Genomic DNA, 19,363 nt, shown 5'->3' with positions numbered 1-19,363 from the left:
GTCTAATGATAATTTTTGTACTGTAAATTTTTTTTTTTTAAAAATACAAAGTTTTTGGCTCCACCTCACTGCTATGTTTAGCCAACTTGAATGCCAACATGGCCATTTAGAAGTCTGTCCATCACCACAACACATAGCTAGCTAACGTTACTCTCACTGCTATGTTATGATTAGCTAAATTGATGCTAACGTAGCATGCGAGCTACGAGCTAGATAACGTACAGTAGGTGCTCGCACCACAATGACAATAGGCTACCGTAGCTAGCCAGCTACATAGCTAACGTTACTAACACCAGAAGACAAGACATACGAACTGTGGTGAGCTACATTGCTTGTGTAACATTAGCTAGTAGCTATCCATTTTTCACTCATACACTTAATTGTCTCGCCTGGTAAAATAAAGGTAAAAAAAAACAAACAAAAAAACGCCATTTTGTTTATTTACGGCTAACCGACGCATATTACGCTAACCGACGTATTGACGTAGTCGGTGACGTCGACGACGTCGAATAATCGTAACAGCCCTACACTGTTCACTTACACACTCTCCATTGCCCTCTCACTCCTCACGTGTTGAGCTTTCCTGTTACATAACTGACATCCATTCTCTTACACTCACTCGTTCCCATGTCTTCTCTCATCTAGGCCGTACTCGGTGCTAGAAGACAGGGCCTGTGTCAACCATGGCGACCCCAACTACGGTCTCCATGGTTACTCACTACACTTCGTCCTTCACAACACGGTCACCCAAATCATCTCGGGATGTTTCCGTCATCTCCAGTGTTGGAAAGGTAAAGGAAGAAAACACAATCGAGGAAATGATACGGAAGGTAGTGAAAGCGGCTCTTAACCGTTTGCTCTATGGATACAGAGACTCACCCTCACTCTCCACTTTTAAGTCCCACCTCAAGGCCTACCTGTTCTCCCATGCATACAACCTTCCCTACCCCTAACCATCTCCCCTAACCCTGCCACCCTCCTCCCCCCCTGGACATTGCTGTGTTAATTGTTCCTTGTGCCTGTTTGTTAACTCTGTGTATCTCTATGTGCTCATGTTATCTGTTGCTTTATGTTTCTGTGTCTTCTGTTTCCCCCATATTGTCAGCGTCTTTGAGCCCCGGAAAAGCGCTATATAAATATAATGTATTACTATTATTATTATTATTATTATACAGTAGATCCGGTCAAAGCGCCGTTTGATATGAAGCCTGAACTGAAACCTCTAACGGAGACGAGAACGGATGTATCCCCTAGCTGGGCCTTAAACTAGAACAGCCATGAGGGGTCATTTTGACCCCTGTGAGTAAAGAAAAGATGTTATATCTTTGCACTCAATCAAATTTCAGGACTCTCCTTTCATGACTTTTCCTAGATATGTGCGATATGTGCAGGCTAATTTACAAGCGGCCAACTAGTGGTCGTTGTGTGTAAATAGCAGGTTAGCATTTTAAAGACCCCCCAGGCGGCTCTTTTAGTAGGTAAAAAAGGCACGGCTGTTCTAGTGTTACAGCTTACTGGGTCTAGGCTTCCTATAGTACAGCATGACTGTGATGTGTGTAATACCTGCTAACCAGCCTCTTACTCTGGGGTATCGGTTGTGTGTTGTCGTTGACCAGGTCATGTCCAGGACGGCTTCGTTCCGCTGATTGCCATCCACGTGAAGAACCTGTCCCAGCACAGACACTTCTGCGGCAAGATCAACCTGCCTTGGAAAACTGACGACACTGCGGGGGGTACTGTGGCGGTACGCAGTGGTACACTAACACTAGGGGACGGTCCCAGATCCACCGCTAAACCAGCACCTAAACGCCTCTCTTACTGGAAGGATTGGTCGAGTTTTTTTATTTACCAAATAGCAAGCTCCCAAGATCTGTATCAGCTCAGCTGATCTAGGGCTAGGGGGGAGGGGGGAGGGGGGTGTAGGGGTTGGTCTTGTAGTGGTTGATCTGAACTATTCATCTAAAAAGGAATAGGCATTCACCCCCAACCTAATTTTAGCATTTAGAACCCCTCCTTACCTTTGAACTTATAGATAAGTACTACTGTATGTCAGAAGAAACCATAAAATCATTTTTCCCCCCCATCCTAATGCAGTTTTTCCCCTCCCATTGAATATGAGGGGTGTGGATCTGCCTAAAACCTTACATGGAACTTCCCTTACAGGGAACCTCTCCCTCTCTCTGTAGGACTGTCCTAATATCTTTCCCCCTCTTCCCTCTCTCCCTCTCTCTGTAGGACTGTCCTAATATCTTTCCCTCTCTCCCTCTCTCTGTAGGACTGTCCTAATATCTTTCTCCCTCTTCCCCCTCTCCCTCTCTCTCTGTAGGACTGTCCTAATGTCTTTCTCTCTCTCTGTAGGACTGTCCTAATGTCTTTCTCCCTCTCTGTAGGACTGTCCTAATGTCTTTCTCTCTCTCTGTAGGACTGTCCTAATGTCTCTCACCCCTCTCCCTCTCTCTGTAGGACTGTCCTAATGTCTTTCCCTCTCTCCCTCTCTCTGTAGGACTGTCCTAATGTCTCTCACCCCTCTCCCTCTCTCTGTAGGACTGTCCTAATGTCTTTCCCTCTCTCCCTCTCTCTGTAGGACTGTCCTAATGTCTTTCCCTCTCTCCCTCTCTCTGTAGGACTGTCCTAATGTCTCTCACCCCTCTCCCTCTCTCTGTAGGACTGTCCTAATATCTCTCACCTCTCTCCCTCTCTCTGTAGGACTGTCCTAATGTCTCTCCCTCTCTCTGTAGGACTGTCCTAATGTCTCTCACCCCTCTCCCTCTCTCTGTAGGACTGTCCTAATGTCTTTCCCTCTCTCCCTCTCTCAGTAGGACTGTCCTAATGTCTTTCCCCCTCTCCCTCTCTCTGTAGGACTGTCCTAATGTCTTTCCCTCTCTCCTTCTCTCTGTAGGACTGTCCTAATGTCTTTCCCTCTCTCCCTCTCTCTGTAGGACTGTCCTAATGTCTCTCCCCCCTCTCCCTCTCTCTGTAGGACTGTCCTAATGTCTTTCCCTCTCTCCCTCTCTCTGTAGGACTGTCCTAATGTCTTTCCCTCTCTCCCTCTCTCTGTAGGACTGTCCTAATGTCTTTCCCTCTCTCTCTCTCTCTCTGTAGGACTGTCCTAATGTCTTTCCCCCTCTCCCTCTCTCTGTAGGACTGTCCTAATGTCTTTCCCTCTCTCCCTCTCTCTGTAGGACTGTCCTAATGTCTCTCACCCCTCTCCCTCTCTCTGTAGGACTGTCCTAATGTCTTTCCCTCTCTCCCTCTCTCTGTAGGACTGTCCTAATGTCTTTCCATCTCTCCCTCTCTCTCTGTAGGACTGTCCTAATGTCTTTCCCTCTCTCTCTCTCTCTCTCTCTCTCTCTGTAGGACTGTCCTAATGTCTCTCACCCCTCTCCCTCTCTCTGTAGGACTGTTCTAATGTCTTTCCCTCTCTCCCTCTCTCTGTAGGACTGTCCTAATGTCTCTCACTCCTCTCCCTCTCTCTGTAGGACTGTCCTAATGTCTTTCCCCCTCTCCCTCTCTCTGTAGGACTGTCCTAATGTCTCTCACCCCTCTCCCTCTCTCTGTAGGACTGTCCTAATGTCTCTCACCCCTCTCTCTCTCTCTGTAGGACTGTCCTAATGTCTTTCCCTCTCTCCCTCTCTCTGTAGGACTGTCCTAATGTCGTTCCCTCTCTCCCTCTCTCTGTAGGACTGTCCTAATGTCTCTCCCCCCTCTCCCTCTCTCTGTAGGACTGTCCTAATGTCTTTCCCCCTCTCCCTCTCTCTGTAGGACTGTCCTAATGTCTTTCCCTCTCTCCCTCTCTCTGTAGGACTGTCCTAATGTCTCTCACCCCTCTCCCTCTCTCTGTAGGACTGTCCTAATGTCTCTCACCCCTCTCTCTCTCTCTCTCTGTAGGACTGTCCTAATGTCTTTCCCCCTCTCCCTCTCTCTGTAGGACTGTCCTAATGTCTTTCCCCTCTCTCCCTCTCTCTGTAGGACTGTCCTAATGTCTCTCACCCCTCTCTCCCTCTCTCTGTAGGACTGTCCTAATGTCTTTCCCCCTCTCCCTCTCTCTGTAGGACTGTCCTAATGTCTTTACCCCTCTCCCTCTCTCTGTAGGACTGTCCTAATGTCTTTCCCTCTCTCCCTCTCTCTGTAGGACTGTCCTAATGTCTTTCCCCCTCTCCCTCTCTCTGTAGGACTGTCCTAATGTCTCTCACCCCTCTCCCTCTCTCTGTAGGACTGTCCTAATGTCTCTCACCCCTCTCCCTCTCTCTGTAGGACTGTCCTAATGTCTTTCCCTCTCTCCCTCTCTCTGTAGGACTGTCCTAATGTCTTTCCCTCTCTCTCCCTCTCTCTGTAGGACTGTCCTAATGTCTCTCACCCCTCTCCCTCTCTCTGTAGGACTGTCCTAATGTCTTTCCCTCTCTCCCTCTCTCTGTAGGACTGTCCTAATGTCTTTCCCTCTCTCCCTCTCTCTGTAGGACTGTCCTAATGTCTCTCACCCCTCTCCCTCTCTCTGTAGGACTGTCCTAATGTCTCTCACCCCTCTCCCTCTCTCTGTAGGACTGTCCTAATGTCTCTCCCTCTCTCCCTCTCTCTGTAGGACTGTCCTAATGTCTTTCCCCTCTTTCCCTCTCTCTGTAGGACTGTCCTAATGTCTCTCACCCCTCTCTCTCTCTCTCTCTGTAGGACTGTCCTAATGTCTTTCCCCCTCTCCCTCTCTCTGTAGGACTGTCCTAATGTCTTTCCCTCTCTCTCTGTAGGACTGTCCTAATGTCTCTCTCCCTCTCTCTGTAGGACTGTCCTAATGTCTCTCTCCCTCTCTCTGTAGGACTGTCCTAATGTCTTTCTCCCTCTCTCTGTAGGACTGTCCTAATGTCTCTCTCCCTCTCTCTGTAGGACTGTCCTAATGTCTTTCTCCCTCTCTCTGTAGGACTGTCCTAATGTCTCTCTCCCTCTCTCTGTAGGACTGTCCTCATGTCTTTCCCCCTCTCCCTCTCTCTCTGTAGGACTGTCCTAATGTCTTTCCCCCTCTCCCTCTCTCTGTAGGACTGTCCTAATGTCTTTCCCCCTCTCCCTCTCTCTGTAGGACTGTCCTAATGTCTCTCACCCCTCTCCCTCTCTCTGTAGGACTGTCCTAATGTCTTTCCCTCTCTCCCTCTCTCTGTAGGACTGTCCTAATGTCTCTCACCCCTCTCCCTCTCTCTGTAGGACTGTCCTAATGTCTTTCCCTCTCTCCCTCTCTCTGTAGGACTGTCCTAATGTCTTTCCCTCTCTCCCTCTCTCTGTAGGACTGTCCTAATGTCTTTCCCTCTCTCTCTCTCTCTCTCTCTCTCTCTCTCTGTAGGACTGTCCTAATGTCTTTCCCTCTCTCCCTCTCTCTGTAGGACTGTCCTAATGTCTCTCACCCCTCTCCCTCTCTCTGTAGGACTGTCCTAATGTCTTTCCCTCTCTCCCTCTCTCTGTAGGACTGTCCTAATGTCTTTCCCTCTCTCCCTCTCTCTGTAGGACTGTCCTAATGTCTCTCACCCCTCTCCCTCTCTCTGTAGGACTGTCCTAATGTCTTTCCCTCTCTCCCTCTCTCTGTAGGACTGTCCTAATGTCTTTCCCTCTCTCCCCCTCTCTGTAGGACTGTCCTAATGTCTTTCCCTCTCTCTGTAGGACTGTCCTAATGTCTTTCCCTCTCTCCCTCTCTCTGTAGGACTGTCCTAATGTCTCTCACCCCTCTCCCTCTCTCTGTAGGACTGTCCTAATGTCTCTCACCCCTCTCTCTCTCTCTCTGTAGGACTGTCCTAATGTCTTTCCCCCTCTCCCTCTCTCTGTAGGACTGTCCTAATGTCTTTCCCCTCTCTCCCTCTCTCTGTAGGACTGTCCTAATGTCTCTCACCCCTCTCTCCCTCTCTCTGTAGGACTGTCCTAATGTCTTTCCCCCTCTCCCTCTCTCTGTAGGACTGTCCTAATGTCTTTACCCCTCTCCCTCTCTCTGTAGGACTGTCCTAATGTCTTTCCCTCTCTCCCTCTCTCTGTAGGACTGTCCTAATGTCTTTCCCCCTCTCCCTCTCTCTGTAGGACTGTCCTAATGTCTCTCACCCCTCTCCCTCTCTCTGTAGGACTGTCCTAATGTCTTTCCCTCTCTCCCTCTCTCTGTAGGACTGTCCTAATGTCTTTCCCCCTCTCCCTCTCTCTGTAGGACTGTCCTAATGTCTTTCCCTCTCTCCCTCTCTCTGTAGGACTGTCCTAATGTCTTTCCCTCTCTCCCTCTCTCTGTAGGACTGTCCTAATGTCTCTCCCCCCTCTCCCTCTCTCTGTAGGACTGTCCTAATGTCTTTCCCTCTCTCCCTCTCTCTGTAGGACTGTCCTAATGTCTTTCCCTCTCTCCCTCTCTCTGTAGGACTGTCCTAATGTCTTTCCCTCTCTCTCTCTCTCTGTAGGACTGTCCTAATGTCTTTCCCCCTCTCCCTCTCTCTGTAGGACTGTCCTAATGTCTTTCCCTCTCTCCCTCTCTCTGTAGGACTGTCCTAATGTCTCTCACCCCTCTCCCTCTCTCTGTAGGACTGTCCTAATGTCTTTCCCTCTCTCCCTCTCTCTGTAGGACTGTCCTAATGTCTTTCCATCTCTCCCTCTCTCTGTAGGACTGTCCTAATGTCTTTCCCTCTCTCTCTCTCTCTCTCTCTCTCTCTCTCTCTCTCTGTAGGACTGTCCTAATGTCTCTCACCCCTCTCCCTCTCTCTGTAGGACTGTTCTAATGTCTTTCCCTCTCTCCCTCTCTCTGTAGGACTGTCCTAATGTCTCTCACTCCTCTCCCTCTCTCTGTAGGACTGTCCTAATGTCTTTCCCCCTCTCCCTCTCTCTGTAGGACTGTCCTAATGTCTCTCACCCCTCTCCCTTTTTCTGTAGGACTGTCCTAATGTCTCTCACCCCTCTCTCTCTCTCTCTGTAGGACTGTCCTAATGTCTTTCCCTCTCTCCCTCTCTCTGTAGGACTGTCCTAATGTCGTTCCCTCTCTCCCTCTCTCTGTAGGACTGTCCTAATGTCTCTCCCCCCTCTCCCTCTCTCTGTAGGACTGTCCTAATGTCTTTCCCCCTCTCCCTCTCTCTGTAGGACTGTCCTAATGTCTTTCCCTCTCTCCCTCTCTCTGTAGGACTGTCCTAATGTCTCTCACCCCTCTCCCTCTCTCTGTAGGACTGTCCTAATGTCTCTCACCCCTCTCTCTCTCTCTCTCTGTAGGACTGTCCTAATGTCTTTCCCCCTCTCCCTCTCTCTGTAGGACTGTCCTAATGTCTTTCCCCTCTCTCCCTCTCTCTGTAGGACTGTCCTAATGTCTCTCACCCCTCTCTCCCTCTCTCTGTAGGACTGTCCTAATGTCTTTCCCCCTCTCCCTCTCTCTGTAGGACTGTCCTAATGTCTTTACCCCTCTCCCTCTCTCTGTAGGACTGTCCTAATGTCTTTCCCTCTCTCCCTCTCTCTGTAGGACTGTCCTAATGTCTTTCCCCCTCTCCCTCTCTCTGTAGGACTGTCCTAATGTCTCTCACCCCTCTCCCTCTCTCTGTAGGACTGTCCTAATGTCTCTCACCCCTCTCCCTCTCTCTGTAGGACTGTCCTAATGTCTTTCCCTCTCTCCCTCTCTCTGTAGGACTGTCCTAATGTCTTTCCCTCTCTCCCTCTCTCTGTAGGACTGTCCTAATGTCTTTCCCTCTCTCTCCCTCTCTCTGTAGGACTGTCCTAATGTCTCTCACCCCTCTCCCTCTCTCTGTAGGACTGTCCTAATGTCTTTCCCTCTCTCCCTCTCTCTGTAGGACTGTCCTAATGTCTTTCCCTCTCTCCCTCTCTCTGTAGGACTGTCCTAATGTCTCTCACCCCTCTCCCTCTCTCTGTAGGACTGTCCTAATGTCTCTCACCCCTCTCCCTCTCTCTGTAGGACTGTCCTAATGTCTCTCCCTCTCTCCCTCTCTCTGTAGGACTGTCCTAATGTCTTTCCCCTCTTTCCCTCTCTCTGTAGGACTGTCCTAATGTCTCTCACCCCTCTCTCTCTCTCTCTGTAGGACTGTCCTAATGTCTTTCCCCCTCTCCCTCTCTCTGTAGGACTGTCCTAATGTCTTTCCCTCTCTCTCTGTAGGACTGTCCTAATGTCTCTCTCCCTCTCTCTGTAGGACTGTCCTAATGTCTCTCTCCCTCTCTCTGTAGGACTGTCCTAATGTCTTTCTCCCTCTCTCTGTAGGACTGTCCTAATGTCTCTCTCCCTCTCTCTGTAGGACTGTCCTAATGTCTTTCTCCCTCTCTCTGTAGGACTGTCCTAATGTCTCTCTCCCTCTCTCTGTAGGACTGTCCTAATGTCTTTCCCCCTCTCCCTCTCTCTCTGTAGGACTGTCCTAATGTCTTTCCCCCTCTCCCTCTCTCTGTAGGACTGTCCTAATGTCTTTCCCCCTCTCCCTCTCTCTGTAGGACTGTCCTAATGTCTCTCACCCCTCTCCCTCTCTCTGTAGGACTGTCCTAATGTCTTTCCCTCCCTCCCTCTCTCTGTAGGACTGTCCTAATGTCTTTCCCTCTCTCCCTCTCTCTGTAGGACTGTCCTAATGTCTCTCACCCCTCTCCCTCTCTCTGTAGGACTGTCCTAATGTCTTTCCCTCTCTCTGTAGGACTGTCCTAATGTCTTTCCCCCTCTCCCTCTCTCTGTAGGACTGTCCTAATGTCTCTCACCCCTCTCCCTCTCTCTGTAGGACTGTCCTAATGTCTCTCACCCCTCTCTCTCTCTCTCTGTAGGACTGTCCTAATGTCTTTCCCTCTCTCCCTCTCTCTGTAGGACTGTCCTAATGTCGTTCCCTCTCTCCCTCTCTCTGTAGGACTGTCCTAATGTCTCTCCCCCCTCTCCCTCTCTCTGTAGGACTGTCCTAATGTCTTTCCCCCTCTCCCTCTCTCTGTAGGACTGTCCTAATGTCTTTCCCTCTCTCCCTCTCTCTGTAGGACTGTCCTAATGTCTCTCACCCCTCTCCCTCTCTCTGTAGGACTGTCCTAATGTCTCTCACCCCTCTCTCTCTCTCTCTCTGTAGGACTGTCCTAATGTCTTTCCCCCTCTCCCTCTCTCTGTAGGACTGTCCTAATGTCTTTCCCCTCTCTCCCTCTCTCTGTAGGACTGTCCTAATGTCTCTCACCCCTCTCTCCCTCTCTCTGTAGGACTGTCCTAATGTCTTTCCCCCTCTCCCTCTCTCTGTAGGACTGTCCTAATGTCTTTACCCCTCTCCCTCTCTCTGTAGGACTGTCCTAATGTCTTTCCCTCTCTCCCTCTCTCTGTAGGACTGTCCTAATGTCTTTCCCCCTCTCCCTCTCTCTGTAGGACTGTCCTAATGTCTCTCACCCCTCTCCCTCTCTCTGTAGGACTGTCCTAATGTCTCTCACCCCTCTCCCTCTCTCTGTAGGACTGTCCTAATGTCTTTCCCTCTCTCCCTCTCTCTGTAGGACTGTCCTAATGTCTTTCCCTCTCTCCCTCTCTCTGTAGGACTGTCCTAATGTCTTTCCCTCTCTCTCCCTCTCTCTGTAGGACTGTCCTAATGTCTCTCACCCCTCTCCCTCTCTCTGTAGGACTGTCCTAATGTCTTTCCCTCTCTCCCTCTCTCTGTAGGACTGTCCTAATGTCTTTCCCTCTCTCCCTCTCTCTGTAGGACTGTCCTAATGTCTCTCACCCCTCTCCCTCTCTCTGTAGGACTGTCCTAATGTCTCTCACCCCTCTCCCTCTCTCTGTAGGACTGTCCTAATGTCTCTCCCTCTCTCCCTCTCTCTGTAGGACTGTCCTAATGTCTTTCCCCTCTTTCCCTCTCTCTGTAGGACTGTCCTAATGTCTCTCACCCCTCTCTCTCTCTCTCTGTAGGACTGTCCTAATGTCTTTCCCCCTCTCCCTCTCTCTGTAGGACTGTCCTAATGTCTTTCCCTCTCTCTCTGTAGGACTGTCCTAATGTCTCTCTCCCTCTCTCTGTAGGACTGTCCTAATGTCTCTCTCCCTCTCTCTGTAGGACTGTCCTAATGTCTTTCTCCCTCTCTCTGTAGGACTGTCCTAATGTCTCTCTCCCTCTCTCTGTAGGACTGTCCTAATGTCTTTCTCCCTCTCTCTGTAGGACTGTCCTAATGTCTCTCTCCCTCTCTCTGTAGGACTGTCCTAATGTCTTTCCCCCTCTCCCTCTCTCTCTGTAGGACTGTCCTAATGTCTTTCCCCCTCTCCCTCTCTCTGTAGGACTGTCCTAATGTCTTTCCCCCTCTCCCTCTCTCTGTAGGACTGTCCTAATGTCTCTCACCCCTCTCCCTCTCTCTGTAGGACTGTCCTAATGTCTTTCCCTCCCTCCCTCTCTCTGTAGGACTGTCCTAATGTCTTTCCCTCTCTCCCTCTCTCTGTAGGACTGTCCTAATGTCTCTCACCCCTCTCCCTCTCTCTGTAGGACTGTCCTAATGTCTTTCCCTCTCTCTGTAGGACTGTCCTAATGTCTTTCCCTCTCTCCCCCTCTCTGTAGGACTGTCCTAATGTCTTTCCCCCTCTCCCTCTCTCTGTAGGACTGTCCTAATGTCTTTCCCTCTCTCCCTCTCTCTGTAGGACTGTCCTAATGTCTCTCACCCCTCTCCCTCTCTCTGTAGGACTGTCCTAATGTCTCTCACCCCTCTCTCTCTCTCTCTCTGTAGGACTGTCCTAATGTCTTTCCCCCTCTCCCTCTCTCTGTAGGACTGTCCTAATGTCTTTCCCCTCTCTCCCTCTCTCTGTAGGACTGTCCTAATGTCTCTCACCCCTCTCTCCCTCTCTCTGTAGGACTGTCCTAATGTCTTTCCCCCTCTCCCTCTCTCTGTAGGACTGTCCTAATGTCTTTACCCCTCTCCCTCTCTCTGTAGGACTGTCCTAATGTCTTTCCCTCTCTCCCTCTCTCTGTAGGACTGTCCTAATGTCTTTCCCCCTCTCCCTCTCTCTGTAGGACTGTCCTAATGTCTCTCACCCCTCTCCCTCTCTCTGTAGGACTGTCCTAATGTCTTTCCCTCTCTCCCTCTCTCTGTAGGACTGTCCTAATGTCTTTCCCCCTCTCCCTCTCTCTGTAGGACTGTCCTAATGTCTCTCACCCCTCTCCCTCTCTCTGTAGGACTGTCCTAATGTCTCTCACCCCTCTCCCTCTCTCTGTAGGACTGTCCTAATGTCTCTCACCCCTCTCCCTCTCTCTGTAGGACTGTCCTAATGTCTCTCACCCTCTCCCTCTCTCTCTGTAGGACTGTCCTAATGTCTCTCACCCTCTCCCTCTCTCTCTGTAGGACTGTCCTAATGTCTCTCACCCTCTCCTCTCTCTGTAGGACTGTCCTAATGTCTTTCCCCCTCTCCCTCTCTCTCTGTAGGACTGTCCTAATGTCTTTCCCTCTCTCCCTCTCTCTGTAGGACTGTCCTAATGTCTTTCCCCCTCTCCCTCTCTCTGTAGGACTGTCCTAATGTCTTTACCCCTCTCCCTCTCTCTGTAGGACTGTCCTAATGTCTTTCCCTCTCTCCCTCTCTCTGTAGGACTGTCCTAATGTCTTTCCCCCTCTCCCTCTCTCTGTAGGACTGTCCTAATGTCTCTCACCCCTCTCCCTCTCTCTGTAGGACTGTCCTAATGTCTCTCACCCCTCTCCCTCTCTCTGTAGGACTGTCCTAATGTCTTTCCCTCTCTCCCTCTCTCTGTAGGACTGTCCTAATGTCTTTCCCTCTCTCCCTCTCTCTGTAGGACTGTCCTAATGTCTTTCCCCCTCTCCCTCTCTCTGTAGGACTGTCCTAATGTCTCTCACCCCTCACCCTCTCTCTGTAGGACTGTCCTAATGTCTTTCCCTCTCTCCCTCTCTCTGTAGGACTGTCCTAATGTCTTTCCCCCTCTCCCTCTCTCTGTAGGACTGTCCTAATGTCTCTCACCCCTCTCCCTCTCTCTGTAGGACTGTCCTAATGTCTCTCACCCCTCTCCCTCTCTCTGTAGGACTGTCCTAATGTCTCTCACCCCTCTCCCTCTCTCTGTAGGACTGTCCTAATGTCTCTCACCCCTCTCCCTCTCTCTGTAGGACTGTCCTAATGTCTTTCACCCCTCTCTCTCTCTCTGTAGGACTGTCCTAATGTCTCTCACCCTCTCCCTCTCTGTAGGACTGTCCTAATGTCTCTCACCCTCTCCCTCTCTCTGTAGGACTGTCCTAATGTCTTTCCCCCTCTCCCTCTCTCTCTGTAGGACTGTCCTAATGTCTCTCACCCTCTCCCTCTCTGTAGGACTGTCCTAATGTCTTTCCCCCTCTCCCTCTCTCTCTGTAGGACTGTCCTAATGTCTTTCCCTCTCTCCCTCTCTCTCTGTAGGACTGTCCTAATGTCTTTCCCCCTCTCCCTCTCTCTGTAGGACTGTCCTAATGTCTCTCACCCTCTCCCTCTCTCTGTAGGACTGTCCTAATGTCTTTCCCCCTCTCCCTCTCTCTGTAGGACTGTCCTAATGTCTTTCCCCCTCTCCCTCTCTCTGTAGGACTGTCCTAATGTCTTTCCCCCTCTCCCTCTCTCTGTAGGACTGTCCTAATGTCTCTCACCCTCTCCCTCTCTCTCTGTAGGACTGTCCTAATGTCTCTCACCCTCTCCCTCTCTCTGTAGGACTGTCCTAATGTCTTTCCCCCTCTCCCTCTCTCTGTAGGACTGTCCTAATGTCTCTCACCCTCTCCCTCTCCCTCTCTCTCTGTAGGACTGTCCTAATGTCTCTCACCCCTCTCTCTCTCTGTAGGACTGTCCTAATGTCTCTCTCCCTCTCTCTGTAGGACTGTCCTAATGTCTTTCTCCCTCTCTCTGTAGGACTGTCCTAATGTCTCTCTCTCCCTCTCTCTGTAGACTGTCCTAATGTCTTTCCCCTCTCCCTCTCTCTCTGTAGGACTGTCCTAATGTCTTTCCCCCTCCTCCCTCTCTCTGTAGGGACTCGTGCCTAATGTCTTCTCCCTCTCCTCTCTCTGTAGGACTGTCCTAATGTCTTCTCACGGCCCTCTCCCTCTCTCTGTAGGACTGTCCTAATGTCTTTCCCCCTCTCCTCTCTCTCTGTAGGACTGTCCTAATGTCTTTCCCCCTCTCCCTCTCTCTGTAGGACTGTCCTAATGTCTCTCACCCCTCTCCCTCTCTCTGTAGGACTGTCCTAATGTCTTCCCTCTCCCTCTCTCTGTAGGACTGTCCTAATGTCTTTCCCTCTCTCCCTCTCTCTGTAGGACTGTCCTAATGTCTTTCCCCCTCTCCCTCTCTCTGTAGGACTGTCCTAATGTCTTTCCCTCTCTCCTCTCTCTGTAGGACTGTCCTAATGTCTTTCCCCTCTCCCTCTCTCTGTAGGACTGTCCTAATGTCTTTCCCCTCTCTCCTCTCTCTGTAGGACTGTCCTAATGTCTTTCCCTCTCTCCCTCTCTCTGTAGGACTGTCCTAATGTCTTTCACCCCTCTCCCTCTCTCTGTAGGACTGTCCTAATGTCTCTCACCCCTCTCTCCCTCTCTCTGTAGGACTGTCCTAATGTCTTTCCCCCTCTCCCTCTCTCTGTAGGACTGTCCTAATGTCTTTCCCCCTCTCCCTCTCTCTGTAGGACTGTCCTAATGTCTCTCCCCTCTCTCCCTCTCTCTGTAGGACTGTCCTAATGTCTTTCCCCCTCTCCCTCTCTCTGTAGGACTGTCCTAATGTCTTTCCCCCTCTCCCTCTCTCTGTAGGACTGTCCTAATGTCTTTCCCCCTCTCCCTCTCTCTGTAGGACTGTCCTAATGTCTTTCACCCCTCTCCCTCTCTCTGTAGGACTGTCCTAATGTCTCTCACCCCTCTCCCTCTCTCTGTAGGACTGTCCTAATGTCTTTCCCCTCTCCCTCTCTCTGTAGGACTGTCCTAATGTCTTTCCCCCTCTCCCTCTCTCTGTAGGACTGTCCTAATGTCTCTCACCCCTCTCCCTCTCTCTGTAGGACTGTCCTAATGTCTCTCACCCTCTCCCTCTCTCTCTGTAGGACTGTCCTAATGTCTCTCACCCTCTCCCTCTCTGTAGGACTGTCCTAATGTCTTTCCCCCTCTCCCTCTCTCTCTGTAGGACTGTCCTAATGTCTTTCCCTCTCTCCCTCTCTCTGTAGGACTGTCCTAATGTCTTTCCCCCTCTCCCTCTCTCTGTAGGACTGTCCTAATGTCTTTACCCCTCTCCCTCTCTCTGTAGGACTGTCCTAATGTCTTTCCCTCTCTCCCTCTCTCTGTAGGACTGTCCTAATGTCTTTCCCCCTCTCCCTCTCTCTGTAGGACTGTCCTAATGTCTCTCACCCCTCTCCCTCTCTCTGTAGGACTGTCCTAATGTCTCTCACCCCTCTCCCTCTCTCTGTAGGACTGTCCTAATGTCTTTCCCTCTCTCCCTCTCTCTGTAGGACTGTCCTAATGTCTTTCCCTCTCTCCCTCTCTCTGTAGGACTGTCCTAATGTCTTTCCCCCTCTCCCTCTCTCTGTAGGACTGTCCTAATGTCTCTCACCCCTCACCCTCTCTCTGTAGGACTGTCCTAATGTCTTTCCCTCTCTCCCTCTCTCTGTAGGACTGTCCTAATGTCTTTCCCCCTCTCCCTCTCTCTGTAGGACTGTCCTAATGTCTCTCACCCCTCTCCCTCTCTCTGTAGGACTGTCCTAATGTCTCTCACCCCTCTCCCTCTCTCTGTAGGACTGTCCTAATGTCTCTCACCCCTCTCCCTCTCTCTGTAGGACTGTCCTAATGTCTCTCACCCCTCTCCCTCTCTCTGTAGGACTGTCCTAATGTCTTTCACCCCTCTCTCTCTCTCTGTAGGACTGTCCTAATGTCTCTCACCCTCTCCCTCTCTGTAGGACTGTCCTAATGTCTCTCACCCTCTCCCTCTCTCTGTAGGACTGTCCTAATGTCTTTCCCCCTCTCCCTCTCTCTCTGTAGGACTGTCCTAATGTCTCTCACCCTCTCCCTCTCTGTAGGACTGTCCTAATGTCTTTCCCCCTCTCCCTCTCTCTCTGTAGGACTGTCCTAATGTCTTTCCCTCTCTCCCTCTCTCTCTGTAGGACTGTCCTAATGTCTTTCCCCCTCTCCCTCTCTCTGTAGGACTGTCCTAATGTCTCTCACCCTCTCCCTCTCTCTGTAGGACTGTCCTAATGTCTTTCCCCCTCTCCCTCTCTCTGTAGGACTGTCCTAATGTCTTTCCCCCTCTCCCTCTCTCTGTAGGACTGTCCTAATGTCTTTCCCCCTCTCCCTCTCTCTGTAGGACTGTCCTAATGTCTCTCACCCTCTCCCTCTCTCTCTGTAGGACTGTCCTAATGTCTCTCACCCTCTCCCTCTCTCTGTAGGACTGTCCTAATGTCTTTCCCCCTCTCCCTCTCTCTGTAGGACTGTCCTAATGTCTCTCACCCTCTCCCTCTCCCTCTCTCTCTGTAGGACTGTCCTAATGTCTCTCACCCCTCTCTCTCTCTGTAGGACTGTCCTAATGTCTCTCACCCTCTCCCTCTCTCTCTGTAGGACTGTCCTAATGTCTTTCCCCCTCTCCCTCTCTCTGTAGGACTGTCCTAATGTCTTTCCCCCTCTCCCTCTCTCTCTGTAGGACTGTCCTAATGTCTTTCCCCCTCTCCCTCTCTCTCTCTGTAGGACTGTCCTAATGTCTTTCCCCCTCTCCCTCTCTCTCTGTAGGACTGTCCTAATGTCTTTCCCCCTCTCCCTCTCTCTGTAGGACTGTCCTAATGTCTCTCACCCTCTCCCTCTCTGTAGGACTGTCCTAATGTCTTTCCCTCTCTCCCTCTCTCTGTAGGACTGTCCTAATGTCTCTCACCCTCTCCCTCTCTGTAGGACTGTCCTAATGTCTTTCCCCCTCTCCCTCTCTCTCTGTAGGACTGTCCTAATGTCTTTCCCCCTCTCCCTCTCTCTCTGTAGGACTGTCCTAATGTCTCTCACCCCTCTCCCTCTCTCTGTAGGACTGTCCTAATGTCTTTCCCCCTCTCCCTCTCTCTGTAGGACTGTCCTAATGTCTTTCCCCCTCTCCCTCTCTCTCTGTAGGACTGTCCTAATGTCTTTCCCCCTCTCCCTCTCTCTCTGTAGGACTGTCCTAATGTCTTTCCCCCTCTCCCTCTCTCTGTAGGACTGTCCTAATGTCTCTCACCCCTCTCCCTCTCTCTGTAGGACTGTCCTAATGTCTCTCCCTCTCTCTGTAGGACTGTCCTAATGTCTCACCCTCTCCCTCTCTCTGTAGGACTGTCCTAATGTCTTTCCCCCTCTCCCTCTCTCTGTAGGACTGTCCTAATGTCTTTCCCCCTCTCCCTCTCTCTGTAGGACTGTCCTAATGTCTTTCCCTCTCTCCCTCTCTCTGTAGGACTGTCCTAATGTCTTTCCCCCTCTCCCTCTCTCTGTAGGACTGTCCTAATGTCTTTCCCCTCTCCCTCTCTCTGTAGGACTGTCCTAATGTCTCTCACCCCTCTCTCCCTCTCTCTGTAGGACTGTCCTAATGTCTTTCCCCCTCTCCCTCTCTCTGTAGGACTGTCCTAATGTCTTTACCCCTCTCCCTCTCTCTGTAGGACTGTCCTAATGTCTTTCCCTCTCTCTGTAGGACTGTCCTAATGTCTTTCCCCCTCTCCCTCTCTCTGTAGGACTGTCCTAATGTCTCTCACCCCTCTCCCTCTCTCTGTAGGACTGTCCTAATGTCTTTCCCTCTCTCCCTCTCTCTGTAGGACTGTCCTAATGTCTTTCCCCCTCTCCCTCTCTCTGTAGGACTGTCCTAATGTCTCTCACCCCTCTCCCTCTCTCTGCAGGACTGTCCTAATGTCTCTCACCCCTCTCCCTCTCTCTGTAGGATTGTCCTAATGTCTCTCACCCCTCTCCCTCTCTCTGTAGGACTGTCCTAATGTCTCTCACCCCTCTCCCTCTCTCTGTAGGACTGTCCTAATGTCTTTCACTACTCTCCCTCTCTCTGTAGGACTGTCCTAATGTCTCTCACCCTCTCCCTCTCTGTAGGACTGTCCTAATGTCTCTCACCCTCTCCCTCTCTCTGTAGGACTGTCCTAATGTCTTTCCCCCTCTCCCTCTCTCTGTAGGACTGTCCTAATGTCTCTCACCCTCTCCCTCTCTCTGTAGGACTGTCCTAATGTCTTTCCCCCTCTCCCTCTCTCTGTAGGACTGTCCTAATGTCTTTCCCCCTCTCCCTCTCTCTCTGTAGGACTGTCCTAATGTCTTTCCCCCTCTCCCTCTCTCTCTGTAGGACTGTCCTAATGTCTCTCACCCTCTCCCTCTCTCTGTAGGACTGTCCTAATGTCTTTCCCCCTCTCTCTCTGTAGGACTGTCCTAATGTCTCTCACCCTCTCCCTCTCTTCTCTGTAGGACTGTCCTAATGTCTTTCACCCCTCTCTCTCTCTGTAGGACTGTCCTAATGTCTTTCCCTCTCTCCCTCTCTCTCTGTAGGACTGTCCTAATGTCTTTCACCCTTTCCCTCTCTCTCTGTAGGACTGTCCTAATGTCTTTCCCCCTCTCCCTCTCTCTCTGTAGGACTGTCCTAATGTCTTTCCCCCTCTCCCTCTCTCTCTGTAGGACTGTCCTAATGTCTCTCACCCTCTCCCTCTCTCTCTGTAGGACTGTCCTAATGTCTCTCACCCTCTCCCTCTCTCTGTAGGACTGTCCTAATGTCTCTCACCCTCTCCCTCTCTCTGTAGGACTGTCCTAATGTCTTTCTCCCTCTCCCTCTCTCTCTGTAGGACTGTCCTAATGTCTCTCACCCTCTCCCTCTCTCTGTAGGACTGTCCTAATGTCTCTCACCCTCTCCCTCTCTCTGTAGGACTGTCCTAATGTCTCTCACCCCTCTCCCTCTCTCTGTAGGACTGTCCTAATGTCTCTCACCCCTCTCCCTCTCTCTGTAGGACTGTCCTAATGTCTTTCTCTCTCTCTCCCTCTCTCTGTAGGACTGTCCTAATGTCTTTCTCCCTCTCTCTGTAGGACTGTCCTAATGTCTTTCCCCTCTCTCCCTCTCTCTGTAGGACTGTCCTAATGTCTTTCCCCCTCTCCCTCTCTCTGTAGGACTGTCCTAATGTCTCTCACCCTCTCCCTCTCTCTCTGTAGGACTGTCCTAATGTCTTTCCCCCTCTCCCTCTCTCTGTAGGACTGTCCTAATGTCTCTCCCTCTCTCCCTCTCTCTGTAGGACTGTCCTAATGTCTCTCACCCTCTCCCTCTCTCTGTAGGACTGTCCTAATGTCTCTCACCCCTCTCTCTCTCTCTGTAGAACTGTTGCTTGATGAGTCTGACTCTGCTGGACGAGGCCCAGAAGCCGTTCTGGTGCGTCAGCAGCCCCGTCTCCATGGTGCAGATGGAGAACCTCTCCTACCACCACGAGGGCGACCAGTTCTCCATCCACCACCTGGACGCGGAGGGCAAGGTGAGGATGCAGATGGTCTGGCTGGAGGAGGACAAGCATTTCTTCCTCATCAACCTGGTAGTCTTCATCGCCGTGGCCAAAGTTAACAAACACTTTGGGAGAGAGTATTGTTGAGACCGCACACGCTTGTAGCTGTTTGTGTTTGTGTTTTGTTTCTGTTCAGTTTTTTTTTTTGCTCGGTTTAGCTCACATGTTCTGTTAATATTTGGTGTACAGTTTTGAGTATTACTTCTCAAGTGTTATGAAATATGTTCACACCTCTAATGAGCAATTAAAAAGTCGTCACTTAGGGGCACATGTTCATGAGTGCGTTGTCTCTTACTTGCTAGAGGATACTTAGTTATATGATACTTACTAAAAACCTAATAATAGCCACTAATTCTTATGGCATTATGGCCTATGGCCTTAGCATAGATAACTTTTTCTTATGATAACTCGAACATGTGATTTTTCTGGGTCACAGCAGATCAATACGAGGGCAGGTGCCCCAGTAAAAGGGGTCTAGCAGCAACACCCATGCCTGAAGTGCTCCAAACGTGTCTTACCTGACCCCCTACTGCCCAATATTGGACAAGAGCTCACCTGGCTGCTAGTGAGTTTCTTGGCATTGCAACAAGAGAAATGAAGTTGCGGTAGTTATAGAGATGAGTTTGATGAATTTGATGAGTTTGATGAGTTTGATGAATTTGATGAGTTTGATGAGTTTGATGAATTTGATGAGTTTGATGAGTTTGATGAGTTTGATGAGTTTGATGCGTATGATGCAGGAACTGTGATGGTTGCTTTTTGTACAGTACTCTTGAACTGAAAATATATCCACGTGTGCTATTAAACCAGTATCTTGTCTTAGGGTAGTCCACATACATGTGGGAACAATAGTGCCCAAGGTATATGCTCTGAGTCGCTGCATACTGGGGCATTTCTGCTGAGCATTTCTGCTCAAGTGGAATGTGCATTTCTGCTCATGGTTGTGAAACCATAATTGTTGTTATCCATGTATTTGATACTCAAATATTTACCTTTAA

At 50.3% G+C, this 19,363-nt stretch overlaps 1 protein-coding gene across 1 annotated transcript in view; it reads left to right on the top strand.

Moving 5' to 3' along the window:
* Nucleotides 1-18,452, top strand: part of LOC308166833 (F-box only protein 15-like) — a gene marked incomplete at both ends in the record, with an annotated part of 24,535 nt that extends 6,083 nt beyond the window's left edge. Inside the window, 3 exons of the mRNA XM_080541157.1 lie at nucleotides 646-791; nucleotides 1,617-1,744; nucleotides 18,186-18,452. Of these exons, the coding sequence (XP_080397283.1) occupies nucleotides 646-791; nucleotides 1,617-1,744; nucleotides 18,186-18,452 (541 nt within the window). The remainder of the gene's footprint in view (nucleotides 1-645; nucleotides 792-1,616; nucleotides 1,745-18,185) is intronic.
* Between the last annotated feature and the right edge of the window lie 911 nt (nucleotides 18,453-19,363).

Source organism: Nansenia antarctica, assembly GCF_963989245.1.
Source record: "Nansenia antarctica genome assembly, chromosome: 10".
In the NCBI taxonomy this organism is placed as follows: domain Eukaryota; kingdom Metazoa; phylum Chordata; class Actinopteri; order Argentiniformes; family Microstomatidae; genus Nansenia; species Nansenia antarctica.
Note: the sequence above shows the minus strand (reverse complement) of the source record. Positions and strands in the feature narration are given on the sequence as shown.